The sequence below is a fragment of the Sinocyclocheilus anshuiensis genome, unplaced genomic scaffold, assembly GCF_001515605.1.
Source record: "Sinocyclocheilus anshuiensis isolate Anshui unplaced genomic scaffold, SAMN03320099.WGS_v1.1 scaffold157, whole genome shotgun sequence".
In the NCBI taxonomy this organism is placed as follows: Eukaryota; Metazoa; Chordata; class Actinopteri; order Cypriniformes; family Cyprinidae; genus Sinocyclocheilus; species Sinocyclocheilus anshuiensis.
Genome location: NW_015540834.1, coordinates 138644 through 160642, shown reverse-complemented (window position 1 = coordinate 160642; position 21999 = coordinate 138644). Strand labels below are relative to the sequence as shown.

Here is a 21999-nt window from a genome sequence, read left to right as displayed (position 1 = left end):
AAAGTAAAAGGGGTTAAAATTTTTTTTTTTTTTTTTTTTTAATTAGTAGATGAGAGATGAGTCAAAATTATCTTCAGTAGTAATAAAATTATGCCACAAATGCTCACAATAGACCTGCATACTGAACCCTGTCCATTCCTTTAAACTATGTGGCAGAACACAATGTCAAAAATGGGGCACTTAATGTAAATTTATGTAAATCTTGTCTCTTAATGAATTGATTTGAACAGTACCTAAGGAGTGGGTTAGAGAATGATTCATTTAAAAGTAGAAATATCTATAAATTATCAGCAATTCAATAATAATAATAATAATAATAATAATAAATAAGCAGTTTCTAGGAATGGTGGATATGGAGCAACATGAAAGGCTGCTATTAGGGAATCAGTGACATGATGCCATTGATGACAGATACACTGCGTATCTATCAGGTACAAAGTAAGACCTTCATGGAGCACTATCATTAAATTAATAAAATGTTGTTGACTTTGAATTTAAACTGTGAATTAGAAACATTTAGTAATGTCCATTTTATGCGTTCATTTGTCAAGGAAACATAAAATGGTTGTTGCTTAAAATTGAACTAAAAGTCATTTAGCATGCAGAAAACTAACATTAACTACAAAAAGGCAGGGGTTTGAGATGACACATACCCGTATGAGTGAGGCTGTGTCTCTGCAGGTGGTAACGCTGAAAAAACCTCATGTCACACATCAAGCAAGCATACGGCTTCACCCCTGAATGCACAGAGCACCAACAGTTCATGTATGCGTTTCTATTAATATAGCATTTTTGGGGGAAAAAAAAAAAAAAATCCGGCTCATACCAAGTGCATCCGCAGTAACCAAAAAAAAAAAAAAACCTTATAAATACATGTGGACTACATTACAAAGCATCAAGAAATTAGATGAAGTATTATGTGTGTGCATTATAATCATTTTATATTTAACATGAAATTTTGTGTGTGCCACAAAGATTTAGTTGTCAAACATGCCTGTTCATAATCCCCTCCTCTGTAATCAGATGAGCAATTCAATTCAAAACAAATAATCCTGCTTTGGAAAAAAAGGAGGTGGCATTATCGTCAGCATGTGTTTTCTTTTTTTTTTAATGCTTGATGATTAGGAAAAATACAAACTCGAGTTTGTTGTAGTTTAAACAGATTGTGTCTCTCTTCATAGCATACTGAGAGCTTTTGCAGGGCTCGCAAAATTTCAAAATCCCCGGTAGCCCTTTGATCAGGCATTCTTCAGATTTTGGTAGCCCAAAATGAATTTAACTAGCTCGAATAAAAAAATAAATAAAAAATGGCTGAAATTTACTGCAGAAAACCAGCATGATTAAAAACGTCCATGACTGTAATTTCCTTCAAATAAGTAGGGGTGCAATGGATCACAAAACTCACGGTTCAGATCATATTACAGATTTTAAGTCGCAGATTGAATAATCTTTAAGGTTCTTTATAATTCAAGCAACACATTATTTAAAAAGCACTTTACTTTTTTGATAACAGAAAAGAACTAGCATCATAACTAAAAAAGATCAAACATTTTTAAAGACAAGTGAACGTCGATGATAAAATAAGAAAAAAAAAATATTCCAAGCGTAGACAAATAAAACGGAACAAAGTTATAGGCCTGTCAAAAAAAAAATTGAATTTCGAATATTCGGCGAATTTAAAATAAAAATCCGCATTCGAATTATAGGTGTGCGTTAAGGAGGCAGCCTTATCAGTGGCGCACGAGATGTGATGATGATGTAAGTGTCGTTGCATTATAATGTTTTTGTTAGCCCATCCAGTTGAAGCCACTAGATGCGGCGCTGCTGCGTTGTTCATTAAAAATATTGCGGAAAAAGAGAACATCAATGTGGAGAAGATCTTGTTTACATCAAGACTGAAACCAAGCCGTTCACACAGAACGCATATTTCGCGCATTTTCTAGAGGGACATCTGTTACCGTTGCACTTGCGTCTCGCACAAAGGAGCCGCATGTTTAGAAAGCCACGTAAAATTAATACAAGTTTAACTTTGAAAAAAACATATATCGAGACTTTATGGCAGGGTTTTTTCCCCATCCCACTGCATCTCATGTTTTTAAATGAAAAATGTACTCTGTGTGATTGGCTTTCCGCCCTTTGTATTAAACTATGCATACATACATGATGCTGTTTTGTTTATAGTTGTTTAAGCAACTTAATTAATTATAATTGGTTTATAAACATTATTTTAAACATTATGCACTTTTTTTCACAGATAGTCGTTATCTTATACTTTGAATAAACATGCATTAGTAATATTTTGCTCGATGCGCCCTCTTGTGGCCTCAGAAGAGAAGCCAAAAGCTATTCTTCACCATAACTGAAATTATGCATTTTAAATTTGAATATAATTCGAATTTTGATAATATTTAAGTACAAAATTCAAATGTAGTTTTTCAGCCATTTTGACAGCCCTACAAACTTACAAATAAAATAATGTCTAACAGTAGTTTTCAGGTACAGAAATGTAATCAAGTGTAAAGTAACACTGCATAGTGTTCACTGTATAAATTAAATATAGCTCAGAATTTGATAAAGTTGTGTTTTGTTGTTTGATTAACATTAATGACAGACAGCAGCAGGTATTTACAGCCTGAATGCACGTATCCATTATGGATGATACACATGCGATTTCTTTCTCCACTGTTTACGTTCACTTAAGACAAAATCGACTGTGTTTACAAGAATACTTGAGACAGGTATGTTGAGATAATTTTGTGTGTATGTGTCCGTTCAAGCTCAAGTATACGTGAAAGAGGAATCAATTCTGTGTTTGGATGCTGTTTGAAACACCACTCTCTGTGCGTGCTTTGAGTGTGTGTGCAAATAAAACAGCACCCCAAACAGTACTCTCTTTCGCTTCTTCATGTGCTTGAATGATTTAAACGCTTAAATGTTTAAATTAGCAACGCATGCAAATGATCCATTTCACCATTACAAGCGAGTGAACAATGTGAATCACTAATTCAAGATAGCCCATCAGACAGGGCGGTGACATATTTTGGCAGCCCGACTGGAAGACACAATAGCCCCGGGACGTCGGGCTGGCGATTTTGCGAGCCCTGCTTTCAGAGGCAATTCATAATGATATATACACACAGAGATTTCACCTACCCGTATGGGTGAGGCAGTGTCTCTGTAGATGGTAACGTCGGAAAAAACGCATGTCGCACATGGTGCAAGCATAAGGCTTCACCCCTAAATGCACAAAGTAGCAGTGTATTAGCCTTACTGCCACCCGTCAACTTAAACCAAGCACTCATGGGAACTGCTCAACTCACAGAACAACATACAGTCTACATTCTCATTAGCCAAGTAGGGTGAGTTATGCATAGAATGCTAAGAGCAGTTCACAAACTGAGCATCTACTAGACATGAAGTACACTGCAGTGCTGCCACCTTAGAAATATGGAAATAATTTTGCTCAGGTTCTGGAATTAAGCTAAAAAAATTGGGTTAAAGTGTAACTATGAGCTTATAGCTTTAGCAATTTTACCTTTTGGGAAGTGCTTTCTCTTTTTTTCTTGATAATGTACTATTACTATAGAACTATAGAATAATTATTCTTTTTCTCAAATTTATACTGAAGAATATCAAGATTCTTTTTGGTCTGATTTTGTGCATTGACTGTAAAATGGTGTATGAAAGTGGACAGAATTGTCATTTTGGATGAACTAACATGTTAAAGGGGTCATATGATGCGATTTCAATTTTTCCTTTCTCTTTGGAGTGTTACAAGCTCTTGGTGCATAAAGAAGATCTGTAAAGTTGCAAAGACTAAAGTCTCAAATCCAAAGAGATATTCTTCAAAAAAGATAAGATTCAACCACGCCTTCCTAAAACGGCTCGTTCTAACACGCCCCCACATGTCTACGTCACGATGTGGGAAGATTTGCATAACGCCGCCCAAATGTTCACGCAAAGAAAGAAGGCGTAACTTTTATTCTCGCTGTAGTATTGTTGTTGCCGCCACCGCCATGTTGTGAAGGCGCTGTGTGTATCGTTGTGAAAGCAAAACTACTTTTTTTGGCCTTCCGATCGCCGGATCGGCTTTCACCGTGGACGAAGTGGAGTCCAGCCCGGGGTCGTCACATGTGGTCACCTATGCTCACTCAAGCCGGCCTCCGCTCACTCTAGGCCTTTGGCCTCTGCTCACTCTAGCCCGCCGTGTATTTCGTTGTGAAAGCGAAACTACTTTGTTTGTCCTTCCAAAAGAGGACACGACTATAAATCAGTGGTTAAGTTGTATTTACAACACTGTTCCAGAACAGTTCAACCCAAAAATTCAGATGTGTCCAGCGCATTTTATGGAGGACTGTTTCCTGATCCTGGTAGAGTAGACTACAATGCCGGCTGTTTTTTATATTTAAAGAATTTGCCACTGACGATTCAAACGCAAGTTGAGCAGTGTAGAGTAGGACTTGTTGTTTGTCATTTCTCCGATCACAAATGCAGACATGGTTTTATGTTTACGCGGCGCGATGCAACGCAACGCGTAAAAAGACAGTAATAAGTCATTATAATCCGTAATTATGTCCCCGCTGGATGCAACAAATGCCTCGTTTATAATGGGTTTTAATGTTTTTGTCTCGTCACTCCGGCCGGACACGGCATCACAGTATGTTAAGGGGCGTAACATTTCCGTCACACGCTTGAGGTATCCGGCCAATCACAACGCACTGGATAGCTGGCCAATCAGTGCACACCTCGCTTTTCAGACCGATGAGCTTTGTAAAAATCGACGCGTTTCAGAAAGGCGGGGCATAGAGGAGAAACAATAATGTATAGTATGTGGAAAATAATGTGTTTTTTTGAACCTTAAACCGCATTAAACACATTTCATTACACCAAATACACAACATAATGTTCTTTTTAGCAACATCATATGACCCCTTTAATGTATAATACAATAAAAAATAATATGGAAATGTATACATCTGTAGTGTCAATGATAGCTGACAGTATGCACTTTAACCCAAGAGCACATTCATTTAATAATAAAAAAAAAAAAATGTGGACACTCCATTTCTTCTGTATGAAAGTAATATATTAAACGAATTAATATTAAAATTGCATACTTCCAACTTCCTGTTAGACAATGGCAGCAGAGCTCAGATATTATCTAAGGGGGGTAAGACAGAAAGACACATACCAGTATGAGTGAGGCTGTGTCTCTGGAGGTGGTAACGGTGGAAAAAACGCATGTCACACATGGAACAAGCATACGGCTTCACCCCTAAATGACCAGAGCAGAATATTAACCATACGCATCATCTCAATAATACAACCTAACAAATTCCAATTGAGAATCAGATAGTAGCCTAGTTTTACATTCTGATCCAGTTGTCATTTTAGTACGACTACATCGTGGTTTAATTCTCTAACAAAGTGTTGATGTTGGAAATGCATCTTTTCATAATTATTGCCGAATACAGAAATCTCCACCATCATTAACTGACTGTAGTTGTACTTGACAGTGCAGAAGATTCTTCAATCTCTAAATCAACTGAACATGTTCTTTCAAAATATTGCAGCAATAAAAAGTGATTGTTTGCCTATGACAAACCTTTTTGTTCTCCCACAAAGTACATAAATACATGTGCATATCTACCCATCACTAGATTAGTGTCTTCCAAATAACAAGTATTAAAAAAAAAACGTTATATATGCCACTCATGAAACAATGAACCAACTACTATGAGTCAAACATGAACCACTGCACAAAGTTTTGTAATTCTGTGAAACTGGAAATTTGCCATTCTATCTTCAGGTGAATAACCATGACTCTATTGGTGTACTTAAGGGAAACTTCACTGCTCCTCGTCCGAAAACCTTTTTAATAAATCTCAACAAGATAAAACACTCAATGGTAAAAGTTTATAATTTTGAACATTATGTTCATTTATTTTACATGCTGAAGAAAACCAGCAGTGAGAGGAGTACAAAGAGATGACACATACCCGTATGGGTGATGGTGTGTCTTTGGAGATGGTAGCGTTGGAAAAAACTCATATCACACATTGTGCAAGCAAATGGCTTCACCCCTAAATGCAGAGTACTAGTATTAGAATGGACTTTCAGATATCAGCTTCAATGTAGCAACTTCATGATTAAAGATAACAGAACATTCACAAGGGGGAAAAAAAATATCAAAATTTTAAATGCATAATCCTCTATTAAAAAAATAGAATACAATTGAAAATAACAACTAAACCCTCCATGCATATGGAGCCTGGAGGGGACAAATAATTATAATAATCACAAAAAAAAAAAAAAAGTGTTCACAACAGTAGGCTCATTCTCAGGAAATGGTGCCATTTGTGCCCCATAAATTAGATACAAAAACTGTTGGAAAAAAACACAGATATTGTAAAAACTAATATATAATGGTCTAACGGATTCCCATTTTAGATTTAATTTGAAATGGCTACTAAGCCAAACATTTTAAATTTTTAGTAAATGGCGATGATGTGTAGTTTTAAGGCTGCTGCATGACAAGCATAATTTCTTCTTGTTAGTTCTGTTTATAATGCTGGGGCGGTCTAACCATTTACAATATTTGAAACTGCTTTAAAATGTAGCATTCTGTGTAGATTTCTAAAGGGTCACGTGTTTTGTTGTCTGTGCTGACTTGTACATATGATCTGCTTTGTGCTATGTCTCTGAAGTGGAGGCACAGAGTGGTGGCTTGTGTGACACTGACGCAAAATCACAGATTTCATCCTCCCCAATGGAAATCATACTGCCTGAACTGTTCACTATCCTCTATGTGCCATTTCTTTTACAGAAAATAGTAAATGTGTAGACAAGGGACTGATTTCTGCTGCAGCTTTAAGGCCCGAGTACTCTTTCTTTTTCTGCATTACGCACCATTTCATGCGCAGCTTACAAAGTACACTCAACCGCATATGAGCATGGATGGACGACTTCAACACGTGCAATAGCACCTAGTGGACTCTTTCTGTCTCAACATTCACCTCGTGCCTGCGCTGTGGCACACGCACCATCTGCATGGACAAAAAAAAATGGGCCTGCAATTTTTTTGGAGGACACTATAGATAACCTTAAAGGCCCCGATATAATTCAAGTGAAACTGAAGACAAACTGGTGTGATGTCAGTCTGTCGAGATCAAACGTGAGTAAAATATGAATACACTGGAGAGCTGCTACATAGCAGAAATTGAAGTTATAATAATTTTTTTTTTTTTCTCTTTACAGGAATCTATTGTATAAAATTTTACACAAACATGTGACTTGACTGGAGTGCTGAACTGGGTAGGCTGACGGTGTGTGGAACATTTGTGGATTGTTAGCGTCTTGACGCTAGAAATGTTTCAAAATCCACAAATGTGTGCAGCGATCCACAAATGCACAATAAGCCATTCATAAATGTACGGGGGGGGGGTTAATCCACAAATGCACGCAGCGATCGACAAGTGATCTACATGCACAGGACACAATTCACAAATGAATGCCAGGCAAAGTTGTGTTTGTGAGATAAAAAGATATTTGTGAATGTTTTTTTATTTGCAAATCTCAATTTATTTATTTGTGAATTTAATTCATGTTTGGGAAACCAAGATTTATTTGTGGATCTCATTCTATTTATTTGTCAATGTTTAATTTTGGTTGTTTTTAATTTATTTAGAATTATGCAACAATTCTATCTCCTTCGTTTTCCCACTGTGAAACAAGGCACGGGCCAGTGTTGCCACTGGGAACAACTGATTAGAGCTAAACAAAAAACAGTGATGTTTTCTATTATATTTACAGAAATATTAACTCATTCTGTGTGCTGCAATGGTATTATTTCCTAGTTAAGGCCATTATGAGCCATCATTGCACTGACCTTTAACCCGGTTTTGAATGTAAGGAGTTGATAATTGTTCAAAACATTACATAAGAGAAATTTAGTTATATTTTCTCAATTATAATTTGCCGTTTACGCTGCCTTCATGTGCATCATCATATGCTGCCTCTAATGCGCACACACCTCTTTTTACTCTGGATTAGATTTCAATGTTATTGAACTCAAAATGTTACAGTGGCAGGTTTAAAATATATGTAGTGCTTCAGGGTTAGTAACAATACATAATTACTAGAACCTTGCAAGGCACACACTGATCAGCATCAACATTAAAATGACAAATTACATGAATAACATTGATTTAATATACTGTTTCAATGGTACTTGTCAAGGGGTGGGATATATTAGAAAGCAAATGAGCAGTAAGTTCTTGAATTTCATGTGTTGCAAGCAGGAAAAACGGGCAAGCGAAAAGATCTGAGTGACTCTGACAAGGCTAAATAGTGATGGCTAGACGACTGGCTCAGAGCATCTCCAAAACGCCAAGTCTTGTGGGGTATTTCCGGGTTGCAGTGGTTAGGACCTACCAAAAATGATGGACAAAGGAAGGACAACCAATGAACCAAAGTCAGGGTCATGGGCACTCAAGAATAATGTATGTGGGAAGTGAAGGCTAGCCTGTCTGGTCTGATCACACAAAGCTACTGTGGCTCAAATTGCTGAAAAATGTAATGCTCCTCATGATACAAAGGTGTCAAAACACACAAGTTTCCTGGGTCTGTATAGCCACCGATCAGTCGACGTGCCCATCTGTCAAGCACCTAAAATGACGCATGAGCAACAGAACTGGATTCACAGAAAAAGTCTGCCTGGTCTGATGAATCACATTGTCTTTTAGTTGTTTACCTGGAGAAGAGATGGCAGCAGGGGAAGAAGCACTATGGGAAGAAGGCAGGCCGACCGAGGAAGTGTTTTGCTCTAGACAATATTCTGTTGGAAACCTTGGGTCCTGGCATTATTGTGGATGTTTCTTTGACACAAACCTAAAGATTACTGCAGACACCCCTTTATGGCTGTGCTGTTTGCTGATGGCAGTGCCCTCTGTCAGCAGAATAATGCACCCTGCCACACTGCAAAAAATGTTCAGGAATGATTTGAGGAACAAGGTGTAGCCTTGGCCTCCCGATTTTCAAGATCTCAATCCATTTGAGCATCTATGGGATGTGCTGGATGAAAAAATCAGATTAATGTGGACTTGCAGAATCCATCCAATCTAATCAATCCTTGCAACTTGCAAAAGGATCTGCTGCTAATGTCTTGGTGCCAGAGACCACAGGACACGTTTAGAGGTCTTATGAAGTCCATGCCTTGATGCTCCAGAGCTGTTTTGGCAGTATAAGGGGGACCTACACAACAGTAGGCAGGTGGTTTTAATGTTGTGGCTGATCAGTGTTTTTAGAATTGGGGTTGTGGTTACAGTTTAAGAATTAGCCACTGACAAAAAGGTCCAACTTTATATTAAGTGTCTTTAACTATTAAGCACTTACACTGCTGACCAGTGGTTGCATTAGATTTTCTCACTGTCTGTCATTTTGATGGACATGGTCGTAAAAATTTCATTATAATCTATTATTACCCATCATTTTAATTTTCATAATTTATTGAAAATAAATGTAATACATTTTTTGTTCACATTTTAATTTTTAATCATGCATTTACTATTATGCATTTGTTTATTTATGAAGAGAACAAATGAACAGAGACTGTGCATCACTTTTCATGTTCAACACCACATAGAGCAGATGAATGTTTAATTGCTTGTTTGTTTTTCACAGTAAAACACAATGTTTGTGTCTGAAATATAGGCGCTCAGCTACGGTCTCTGCTGGAGGTATCCGCACCACTTCAGTCAAAATTTTCTTCCAGGGAAATAGTTTGCAGGAATCTCTGAATGTGGGATTTTCCAATCCTGCAAGCATTGCTTCACCGGGAGGAAATCCCACAGAATGTGCTCCACAGATCAAAGACGAGACAATAATAGATAACAGCTAATTAATATGCACACTCACCACCAACTAGACAGGGGTGGAAATTACAGTTACAAGTTGCAATAGATTTTTCCTTCACTGCTAAAAGAAAATCAGTCAATGACGAAAAATATTTGATTAAAGGGGTCATATGATGCGATTTCAAGTTTTCCTTTCTCTTTGGAGTGTTACAAGCTGTTCGTGAATAGATAAGATCCCTAAAGTTGCAAAGACTAAAGTCTCAAAACCAAAGAGATATTCTTTATAAAAGTGAAGACTGGTCCATGCCCTCCTAAAACGCCTCGTTTATACACGCCCCCACATGTCTACGTCACTATGTGGGAAGATTTGCATAACACCAAAAAATGTTCACGCAAAGAAAGAAGGCGTAACTTTATTGTTGCTGCCACCGCCATGTTGTGAAGACTCTGTGTGTTTCGTTGTGAAAGTGAAACTACTTTGTTTGGCCTTCCAAAAGAGGACACGACTACAAATCAGTGGTTAAACTGTATTTACAACACTGTTCCAGAACAGTTCAACCCAAATATTCCCGATGTGTGCAGCGCATTTTATGGAGGACTACAACCTGATCCTGGATAAGTCATTATAATCCGTAATTATGTCCCCACTGGATGCAACAAATGCCTCGTTTATAATGGATTTTTATTGGTTTTGTCTCGTCGCTCCGGCCGGGACACAGCATCACAATATGGTAGGGGCGTAACATTTCAGTAACACGCTTGAGGTATTCAGCCAATCACAACGCACTGGATAGCTGGCCAATAAGAGCACACCTCGCTTTTCAGACCGATGAGCTTTATAAAAATCGACGCGTTTCAGAAAGGCGGGGCATAGAGGAGAAACAATAATGTACAGTATGTGGAAAATAATGTGTTTTTTTAACCTTAAACCGCATAAACACATTTCATTACACCAAATAATGTTCTTTTTAGCAACATCATATGACGCCTTTAATGCAACCACTGCTGCTGACAATACCCAAACCCCTTTACCCATGTTATTTCTGAGAAACAGTGTTGAAAATTAAAACAGTCATACAAACAAATTTGTGAATATTTTCTAGCTGCCTTTACTGTGTGTGTTCAAACTATGTTTGTTTGTGTAGCATAGCGTGTTCATGAATTTGGGGGTGGAGCAATGAAGGGAGGGACGCGTTTCTTTTTTGTTAGCGGTGGGTTTGTTTGGGTGTTGACTTTAAATATCAACAGCGTTTCTCAGAAATCACTTTCTGCACCTTTAAACCTAACCATATCACCTTAACGTAAGCACATAGTAGTTAACAACCAATATAAAGTGTGCTCAAAAAAAAAAAACCCAAAAAACATCTATTGGTTAAGTAGTAAACTGAATATTGTGGGAGGATGTGCCCCCCAAGGTGTCCCTCAATATCTATGGAGTGTTATGGCCCTGCACTTTTGGGCTAAGTTGGGAACATATTTCATGGATGCAGTTAACTTTCAGCAGTAACCTCTTCAAACAAACAAACAAACAAAAGAGAATTTCTGTACCGGGATATGGCACAGTTCCCTGAGAATGGGCCAGCCATTACACACACCCCCGTGGCTGAGACTGTGTCACTGGAGATGACAACGTTGACAAAATTAAATAAATAAAATAGGTGCAACTCAGAGGACACTGAAAAAAAATTGGTCACAAAAAAAAGCCTTAATGCATATTGAGAACCATGGAAAGTATGATTGCCATGTGGTAAAGGCTGCAAACTAAAGTGTTTGATATGCTTAAATGTGCATTGCCCTTCTTGGACTCATACCCGTATGGGTTAGGGCTGTGTCTCTGCAGGTGGTAATGCTGAAAAAACCTCATGTCACACATGTAACAAGCATAAGGCTTCACTCCTAAACACAGAGTACCAGAGTGTTAAGTTTTGATGAATAAAAATTTTCAGTATGTCCCAACACCCCATTGCGTTGTCTGTAACTATGGCCAAACTCGAGTTTGTTGCAGTCAAACTATGTTTGCAAACTGTTTTGCCATGAACTATAAAAAGCAATGTGTACAAGGTATTAAAGCATTGCTGCCAACTGTTTAATAATACTGAGCCAGAAATATTTGGAGGTTTCCCCATGTTCACAATCAGTTCCCTGTTTATTATCTTGTTAGTGTAGAAACCAAGTTTCAAACAGGTTTTAATCAATTTCTTCATTGCCAAGGTAACAGTCCAAAAAAACAAAAAAAAAAACAATATAGTGACAAACACTGACAAGTTGGCAACAGTGCTAAGCTGGGCATTGGTGTAGTCAGGTCAAGAACAATGCAAAGGGTAAGGAGAGACGGCTCATACCCGTATGTGTGAGGCTGTGTCTCTGGAGGTGGTAACGTTGGAAAAAACGCCTGTCACACATGGAGCAAGCATACGGCTTCACCCCTAAATGAACAGAGCAGAATATGCATAAGATTTAAACCATGTATATGCAACACATTTATGTCAATATAGAAGCTGATTGTTGACAGATATTGCTGAAATCGCATGCTTCACAAGAACAAGGTGCAAGAGATGTTTGCAAGCACATAAAAAGCAAGTGAAATATGGTTGCACAGCTTAATAGGGCACTGACTCACATCACAAGTGCTAATAATGGCTACCAGCTACAAACATTCATGTCTCAAGCCATTTTACTTCCATAATCTGACATATTTCCAAAGAAAATAGAACATTCAACAAGTAAAAAAGTTATTTTATATATATTGCAAACAATATGTCTAATACAATAAATCGAGGATATGGATGACATAAACTGTGCTTTAAAGCGATAATTTAGCACAAATTACTCCTTTAAATTTTAAACTCATTTTCAGTTATAATTGCCAAGAAGGGCATTTTGAGAATTTTGTCAAGCCGTGAGAGACTTCGTGCATGCTTTGTCAAAAACTTTTAAGCAGTCCTGCATTGTACAGGTAAACAGTTGTGCTCGAAATTATTCATACCCTTTGGTAAATATGATCAAAGGAGGATGTAAAAATAAATCTGTATCATTAATCCTTTTGATCTTTTATTTGAAACATTTACAAAAATCTAACCTTGCATCGGAGAATAAGAATTTAAAATGGGAGGGAACTCTCATAATGAAATAATGTTTTTTCTCTAAGACACACTGGTCACAATTAATCAAACCCTTTTATTCAATACTTTTTGCAGCCTCTTTTTGCAAAGATAACAGCTTTGAGTCTTCACCTATAATGTTTGATAAGTTTAGAGAGCAAGAGATCAGAGACCATTCCTTCATCTAGAATCACTCCAGACCCTTCAGATTTCCAGGTTCATGTTGGTGCTTCTTCTCTTTAGTTCACCCCATTTATTTTCTATAGGGTTCACGTCAGGGAACTGGGATGGCCAGGGCAGAAGCTTGGTTTTGTTCCCAGTGACCCATTTTTGTTACAATTTTGATGTCTGTTTGTGGATCATTTTCCTTTTAGAAGTTCCAACCACGGCCCATTATAAGATTTCTAGCATGGACAGTCAGGTTTTAATTGTTTTATCTGTTGGTATTTGCTAAAATCCATGATGCCATCTATCTGAACAAGATATCCAGGATCTCTGGCAGAACATAGGCCCACAACATTAAGGATACAGCAGTATATTTCATTGTACACATGGGGTACTTTTTATCCCTGTGTGCACCAAACCCATCTTGAGTGTTTGCTGTTAAAAAGCTATTTTTAGTTCATCTGGCCATAGAAGCCAGTACCATTTGAAGTTCCAGTAGTGTTTTTAGTTCCTTTTTGGATGAGTGTTTTCTAGATTTTTCTTCAAATCCTCCCAAACAACATGTGGTGACGTAGGTGCTGTTTGATCACTTGTTTAGGCTTTCTGACCCCAAGACTTAACTATTTTCTGCAGTTCTCCAGCTGTGATCTGTGGAGAGTCTTTGGCCACTCAACCGCTCCTCCTCACCTTGCTTTAAGACAAAATAGACCCACATCCTCTTCCAGGCAGATTTGTAACATTTTCTGTTGAATGGAAATTCTTAATTTTTGCCCTGATGGTGGAAATGGGAATTTTTAATGCTTTAGCTCTTTTCTTACAGTCACATTCTAATTTGTGAAGTTCAACAATCTTTTGCTACACATCAGAAATATATTCTTTGATTTTACTTATTGTGATCAACGATTGAGAGAATTTGGCCTTTGTGTTCCTTCATATTTATATTCTTGTGAAAAAAGAGGCCAAGGCTGGATAATTTCATGTTCTTAGTCACACTGGTGTGATAACAAATGCAAATATGAATGGGAATATACTTCTATGTATAATATACTATGAATGGAACATATTTTAATCATAATAATTTCTAGGGGTACCAATAATTTTGGCCATTGTTTGTGTACTAAAGAAAAATATTTCATGTGATTTTGCACCACTTTTTTACTTAAATTAAAGGTTAGATTATTATAATTTTTTTTTTTTAATGAAAGATCAAATGTATAAACAATGCAAACTTATTTTCACAGCCTTCTTTGATCATATACAGTCGTGGTCAGAATTATTGGCACACTTGGTAAATATGCAAAGAATATAGTTCTGATGTGCTGAACAAGGCTGTTGAGCTTCCAGGCAAATCTGCCTGGAAGAGGACTTGTGTCTATATCATCCTAATGCATGGTGAGGAGGAGAATTTGAGTGGCCAAAGACTCTCCAAGGATCACAGCTGAAGAATTGCAGAGATTAGTTGAATCTTGGGGTCAGAAAGCCAAAAAAAAAATCAAACAGCTCCTACATCACCACATGTTGTTCTGGAGGGTTTCAAGAAAAATTCTCACTCATCCAAAAACAAACTCCATCATATTCAGTTATCAGACACGACTGGAACTTCAAATGGGACTGGCTTCTATGGTCAGATGCAACTAAAAAATGTGCTTTTTAGCAACAAACAAGGTCCTGGACATCTTGTTTAGATACATGGCATCTTTGATTCTATCAAATACCAACTGATAAAAAAATTAAAAAGTGACTGACTCTGTTAGAACTCTTATAATGGCCATTCCAGTCCTCTGACCTGAACCCTATAGAAAATGAGTGCGGTGAACTGAAGAGGAGAAGCACCATCATGGAGCTGGGAATCTGAAGGGTCTGGAGTGCTTCTGGATGAAGGAATGGTCTCTGATCTTTTGTCAGGTGCTCTCTAACCTCATCAGGCATTATAGGAGAAAACTCAGAGCTGTTATTATGCCAAATGGAGGCTTCAAAAAGCATTGAATAAAAGGGTGCCGTTAATTGTGTCCAATGTGTATTAGAGAAAAACATTTGTCATAATGATATTTCCCCCCATTTTAAATTCTTATTCTCCAATGAAAGGTTAGATTTATGTGAATTTTTTAAATAAAAGATCAAAATGATTAACAATGCAGATTTATTTTCACAGCCTTCTTTGATCATATTTACCAAGGGTGCCAATAATTCTGACCACGACTGTATACCAGGGGTATGAATAATTTTGAGCACAACTGTATTTACCCATCGCAATATAAACAATATAGCAAAATCTCTATTGACTGACACTTCTCATCATAGCACTCAGCCTTAGTCCTCTGATCTGTGTTTATCCTTCTCCATGTTTGTGTCTCTCATGCAGGACTGCTGTACATAAAACTGAGCTAACCATGTCGATAAATATTTGAAGATCATGGTATACACTAGAGCTGCACGATTCTGGATAAACTGAGAATCAGGATTTTTTTTTGTTTGTTTTTCAAATAGAGATCACGATTCTCCCATAATTCTGAACTAAACAAAATGTGTAATTTACTAGAGGCTGCGACAAAAAATTTACTTCTATTTAAAAATGTTTAATTAATCTGAATTAATTATTTTTAAAAGATGGTTTGAATGAAAGATTCAATAGCTCGCTCATAATTACTTCACTTGTTTCATTACTGGATGAATCAGCAGTTTTGAATCTCTTGAATTAATGATTCGATGACAAATAAATTTAACATTCACTTGTCGTCACCTAGTGGCGCAATGATTTCATCGACACAAACATTATTTGAAGGGCCAATTACTTTCAAAAGGTGATTTGCTCTATTTTAAATGGTATACCACAGACATCAGTATTTTTTCCCTAACTATATACTTTTATCCCATTACTTAGGTGATAATATGAATGATTGTAAGACAGAAATTAAACTGTGTGGTTAAATAAAAATGTTTAAAAAAGTCTGTTCCATACCTAAACATGATAACTGCTCTCTCTGTCAGCGGCAGTGCGAATGCAGATTTGAATGTTGTGGCCGGTTACAGAAAAGGTTTAGTCTAGTACTACAAGTAAAAAAATTTTTCTTTAAGACTTGTGTTTTTTTTTAAATTCAGTTACATAAAAGCATATATTAGACTAAGTTGAATTCAAAAAATAATAATGATTACCCTTTGGATAACTGCTAGTTGATGAAACTCATACTTAAAGGGATAGTTCACCCAAAAATGAAAATTTGATGTTTATCTGCTTACCTCCAGGGCATCCAAGATGTAGGTGACTTTGTTTCTTCAGTAGAACACAAACGAAGACTTTTAACTCAAACCGTTGCAGTCTGTCAGTCATATAATGTAAGTGAATGGGAATCACGGCTTTGAGAGTAAAAAAAAACATACAAACAAAACCAAATTAAACCCTGCGGCTCGTGATGATACATTGATGTGTAAAGACACAAAACGATCGGTCTGTGCTAGAAACTGAACAGTATTTATATCGTTTTTTACCTCTGATGTACTGCAATGTCTGAACTGTCCTGAGCGCGTCCTCGACAGCCGGCGCGTGACGCGTCGTCTTCTTGCTTTACGGCGGATCGCAGACTTATAAGTGCATTACTGCCACCTATCTCTCAAATGGACCACTGACACTATCTAAAATCTCAATTAGGTGTGTAAATTTGGTTTTGTTTGTGTATGTTTTTTTTTACTCTCAAAGCCGTGATTCCCATTCACTTCCATTATAAGACTGACAGACTGCAACGGTTTGAGTTAAAAATCTTTGTTTGTGTTCTACTGAAGAAACAAAGTCACCTACATCTTGGATGCCCTGGGGGTAAGCAGATAAACATCACATTTAAATTTTTGGGTGAACTATCCCTTTAAGACCCTGTCTTAACAGAGGCTAAGTTTATGCAACTGGCCCCACTGATATGACTTTGTCAAAGGTGAATTTTAGAAACAGGAGAATCGTTGTCATTTAGAAATAAGATTGTGTGGGTGTTTGAATTGAGATCACGATCTTGTAACGATTAACCATGCAGCTCTATTATATACACACACAAAAAATAAAAATCTGTTGCAATTGACTGACAACTGGTAGATAAACTATTAGCACCATTTCAAACCTAAAACTATGAAATCTGTAAACGAGCTTATGAGATATCCGCATTAACCATGATTGCCAGGTTGGACACTGAGATTTTGAATGCATGGTTAAAAAAAGGCACAAACATCTCAAAATCAATGGAATTTTGGTAGGAAAACGAAGGAAGTTGTCATTCTTCAATAAGTTGAAGGGTGCCATACTTTGCGTGCACTTTCAGAACTTAAAGGTCCCATGGCATGAAAATTTCACTTTATGAGGTTTTTTGCTGAATTTCGGGAAAGAGACTTCAGATACAGTACTAGGGACCACTTAGGCCTATATAAAAGCATCCAAAAAGCAGCATGTCATGGGACCTTTAAGATCTTCTGCAGTACTGCACAAAAGCCAACCACAATGACATACATTTGTTCATGGAAATTTGCTGTTAGAACAAAGATCAGCAGGGCTCCTTTCAAAGATAGAGGTGAAAGAGGAAAGCAATTTTTGTGAAGATTAAATATGAAGCTTCAACAGGGACTTGTGATTGCCTCACAGACAAAGCAAACGTCATGCAGACGATATCTAGCATGCTAAAAAGGCAACAGAGGCAACAAGGTTCATGTGCATGACAATGTGCAGGAATGCTCAGCAAAAGCAGAAAGGAACTGCAGATTGAGCATAACACCGAATGGTTCGAAAATATCAGTCAAACGAACAAAAGCAAAGCAGAAAGTTGCAGCAGCGCAGTGGGTAGAGAAGACTTGTACCCGTATGAATGAGGCTGTGTCGCTGAAGGTGGTATCTTTGGAAAAATCTCATGTCACACATGGTGCAAGCATATGGTTTGACCCCTAAACGCAGAACAAAATATCAATAAACTGTCTTCAAATTGTATTTCTGCACAACATCATATGACAGCTTATTCAAAAGTACAGTAATTCTGCTAACTAGTGCTGCTAACAGAAGCCTGTTTAAATGGATTTATATTTATATTTATCTAAAAGTTATTCTGACAATTTCAAATAAGTCTAAAAACCTAGTACTAGTACTGTATTTCTTAACATCATTTCAAATAAACTTTTTTTTTTTGGAGAGTGGGTCAACTTTCTAATTGCTCAAATGCTTAGAGAGAGAGAGAGAGAGAGAGAGAGAAAACATGGTGTGAATAGCTTTGGTGCAAAAAAATATTTGCAAGTATTTTAGACTTGTGTCTTGTGTCATTCTACTTGGTGTGAAGAGACCTTAAAAAAAAATAATAATAATAATAAAGTTTTTTGTTCTGTGTAGACGCACTATGATCTGTAACTCTGTTTATAAGTATCTATGTTTAGGTTTATATAATTAAAAAGACTAATGAGAGCACCTTTTTTACCATACATCAAAGACAGCATCTAAAAAACAGTAATGAAAAAATATATATTGATATTATAGCTGTATGTAAATAAAGACGATGCTTGTGTCATAAAATTTTGCAATTACATTTTTAAAGAGTGCTATAGTGTAAAAAGTAAATATTGAAGAAATGATTTAGAAATAATATCCAATGTAACGACACATACCAGTATGAGTGAGGCTGTGCCTCTCCAAGTGGTAACGTTGGAAAAACCGCATGTCACACATGGAACAAGCATACGGCTTCACCCCTAAATGCACAGAGTGGCAAATTCAATGATCGTCTACACAGAATCTAAACCTTGCTCAAATGTCCTCATAACAAATATAAAGCTTTATACACCCACAAGGGTTTAGCTGATTCAAGATACAGTACATGATTTTTGCTTTAGTGCCTACTATGCAAACAATTAGTTTGGATTCAAGCAGTGTTCATGAAATTTGTTTGATAAAATGTGTCTGATCACCACTGGGAAACAAGTCTGAAGGCATTAAATTGTCATTTAACTAAGCTGCAAATAATTAAACGTACAGGCAGAAGACTTGACATAAAACCTGCACTACAGAACTTTGGCCTTTCTATTGCCATCTGTACGACACATACCAGTATGAGTGAGGCTGTGCCTCTCCAAGTGGTAACGTTGGAAAAACCGCATGTCACACATGGAACAAGCATACGGCTTCACCCCTAAATGCACAGAGTGGCAAATTCAATGATCGTCTACACAGAATCTAAACCTTGCTCAAATGTCCTCATAACAAATATAAAGCTTTATACACCCACAAGGGTTTAGCTGATTCAAGATACAGTACATGATTTTTGCTTTAGTGCCTACTATGCAAACAATTAGTTTGGATTCAAGCAGTGTTCATGAAATTTGTTTGATAAAATGTGTCTGATCACCACTGGGAAACAAGTCTGAAGGCATTAAATTGTCATTTAACTAAGCTGCAAATAATTAAACATACAGGCAGAAGACTTGACATGCACTGCACTACAGAACTTTGGCCTTTCTATTGCCATCTGTGGCTGCAATAAAAAATTACACACCACTTGTGGAGCAGTTATTGTCTCTTATGATCACCATATCAGAGCAGCTCTAAAGCTTCACCTGACAGCTCAGTTTGGATTAATATTAAATGCTTATTGGAGTGAATCAGGGTAAGGCAAGAACATGAATTTCAAAACTTGTTCTGGTATTTGGACATTTGGATTTTAAATCATACAAGCCCAATAATTCATCACTCACATACAAATAAATGATCTTACCCCTAAAAGCACATTATTTATAGAGATGCACCGATTGCAATTTTCTCTGCCGATTCCTATTTCCGATTTTTTGTTAGTGTGATCTGCCGATACCGATTTTTGCCGATTCCGATTTTCTTTCTAAGAACTATAATTGACAGCATATACAAACAAAAATCTACTTTTCTTCAACACAGTTTTATTTTCATAAAAAACACAAGTAAAAAGTCAGTAATAAAATAAGAACAAATAAAAAAATTGCAAACAACAGCACAAATAAATGCAATAGAATAAAGAGAGCTATGAAACTAAGTTTTTCAGGTTAAGAAAGTTTTTATTCAGGTAAGAAATACTAAAGAAATTAAAGTAATCAAATGTAAAATAACACATGCAGTGTTATTTTACATTTGATTACTTTAATTTCTGTAGTCTTCATTGTAAAAATTAAATACAGATTAATGCTTACCGTTAAAGTTATAAAACGTATTCAGTCAAGAGCAGAAAATGATTTTCTTTGTCTTTTGTTCTTTGATTAACATGACAGACAGCACCAGGAATATTGGACTGCGATCCCTTTAAGAGTTTATCCACAGACCCAATATACTGTTACACAACATGCGTTCTCTTTCTCAACTATTTAACGTTCCAAAACTGACTGGGTTTAACTGACACTCGCCAAGACGGGCATTTTGACATAATTGTGTATGTATTTGAACGTTTAAGCGCAGTTAGCCACTCATTTTGGTATTTGTGGCTCACAAGCTGTTTGAGACTGAGCGCTCCACTAATATAGATCAGTGGTGGTGAGCGCGCTTTTGGTATAAGCGCGAAACCTGCGGGAATGACTATAATGCGTAATACAAGCACTATTTAACCGGAGCGAATGAGACGTGCGTGAGAGAGAAGGGGTCGTCGGAGAGAAGAGAGCGAGAATGCGTGGCTGACGTTATTTCCTGTGCCGCTGGTAACAAAACGGATCGGCTCGAAATCGGAAAGAAGTGAAACTGACCGACCGATCACCGATCCGGGCCGATCATGAGGAAAATTCGGCCGATTCCGATCCCTGGCCGATCGATCGGTGCATCTCTAATTATTTACATTTATCAAATGACAAATGTGACGGTACCATTTACTATTTAAAATCAAAAGGCACAGGAACAAGTCGTACCAGTGTGAGTGAGGCTGTGTCGCTCCAAGTGGTAGCGCTGAATAAATCTCATGTCACACACGGCACAAGCAAATGGCTTTTCTCCTGTGATAAAGGAAGATATTTGAGTGAAAAACAGTGAAACACACCAACATATCACATCCCAATCTAACATGATAAATATGTGTGAATAAAAAGTGGATCATTTTTGTACCGTATAGAATTTTAGCACATATATTAATGTGCTGTATAGTATATTAATAGCATATACTGTATGTACACCTCTTTACAAGAGTCAATACAGCTGTAATATTCATACCAGTATGAATGAGAATGTGTCTCTTCAGGTGGTATCCACTCCTGAAGGCCCCGTAGCAGTGATCACAGATAAAGTTCTTCTGGACTTTTGAAAGTGGACAATTTCCATTTTCATCCACAACCGCCTACCAGGAAAATGAACGGAAGACATTTTAATCGCACTGATCGCACTTTTCAATGGACTGGAATTTGCAATGTTCAAAAAGGAAACAGAAGAACCACAGAATTATCTAAAAAAAAATAATCCATACACTATATTCCAGATCTTCTGAAGCTACAAAACAGCTTTGTGTGAGGAACAGGCTGAAATGTACTCACTCACAATCTTAAAGGGTTAGTTCACCCAAAAATGAAAATTAGCCCATAAATTACTCACCCTCAAGTCATCCTAGGTGTATATTAGAGCCCGACTGATATGGGTTTTTTGGGGCCGATACCGATACCGATATTAGGGAGTAAAAAAAGGCCGATACCGATATATCGGCCGATATTCTGTGTGTATATTATAGTACAGTACCAGTCACAAGTTTGGACACTTTCCCATTCATGTGTCCAAACATTTGACTGGTACTATATATAGAATACAGTATAGACATAAACAGAATATATATACATAAACACATTTTTTGCAATGATCACTCAAATGTGGTGATCAAACACTTATAATGGTGACAGAGATATGTAAGGGCATTTAACAATTTAACAATAAA

General features: G+C 37.0%; 1 protein-coding gene across 9 annotated transcripts in view; it reads right to left on the bottom strand.

Annotated features, from left to right (window-relative positions):
- LOC107687371 (gastrula zinc finger protein XlCGF46.1-like) overlaps positions 1–21999 on the bottom strand; it is a 42593-nt gene that overhangs the window by 7726 nt on the left and 12868 nt on the right. For 2 of the 9 annotated variants that reach the window (XM_016484660.1, XM_016484668.1), the window contains 10 exons: positions 21291–21414; positions 20993–21076; positions 19180–19263; positions 18743–18826; positions 17951–18034; positions 12197–12280; positions 6000–6083; positions 5192–5275; positions 3154–3237; positions 654–737 (listed from right to left, as the gene is read on the bottom strand). In XM_016484660.1, the coding sequence (XP_016340146.1) occupies positions 654–737; positions 3154–3237; positions 5192–5275; positions 6000–6083; positions 12197–12280; positions 17951–18034; positions 18743–18826; positions 19180–19263; positions 20993–21076; positions 21291–21414 (880 nt within the window). The remainder of the gene's footprint in view (positions 1–653; positions 738–3153; positions 3238–5191; positions 5276–5999; positions 6084–12196; positions 12281–17950; positions 18035–18742; positions 18827–19179; positions 19264–20992; positions 21077–21290; positions 21415–21999) is intronic. The other 7 variants (XM_016484662.1, XM_016484661.1, XM_016484664.1 and 4 more) reach the window with 7 other exon arrangements.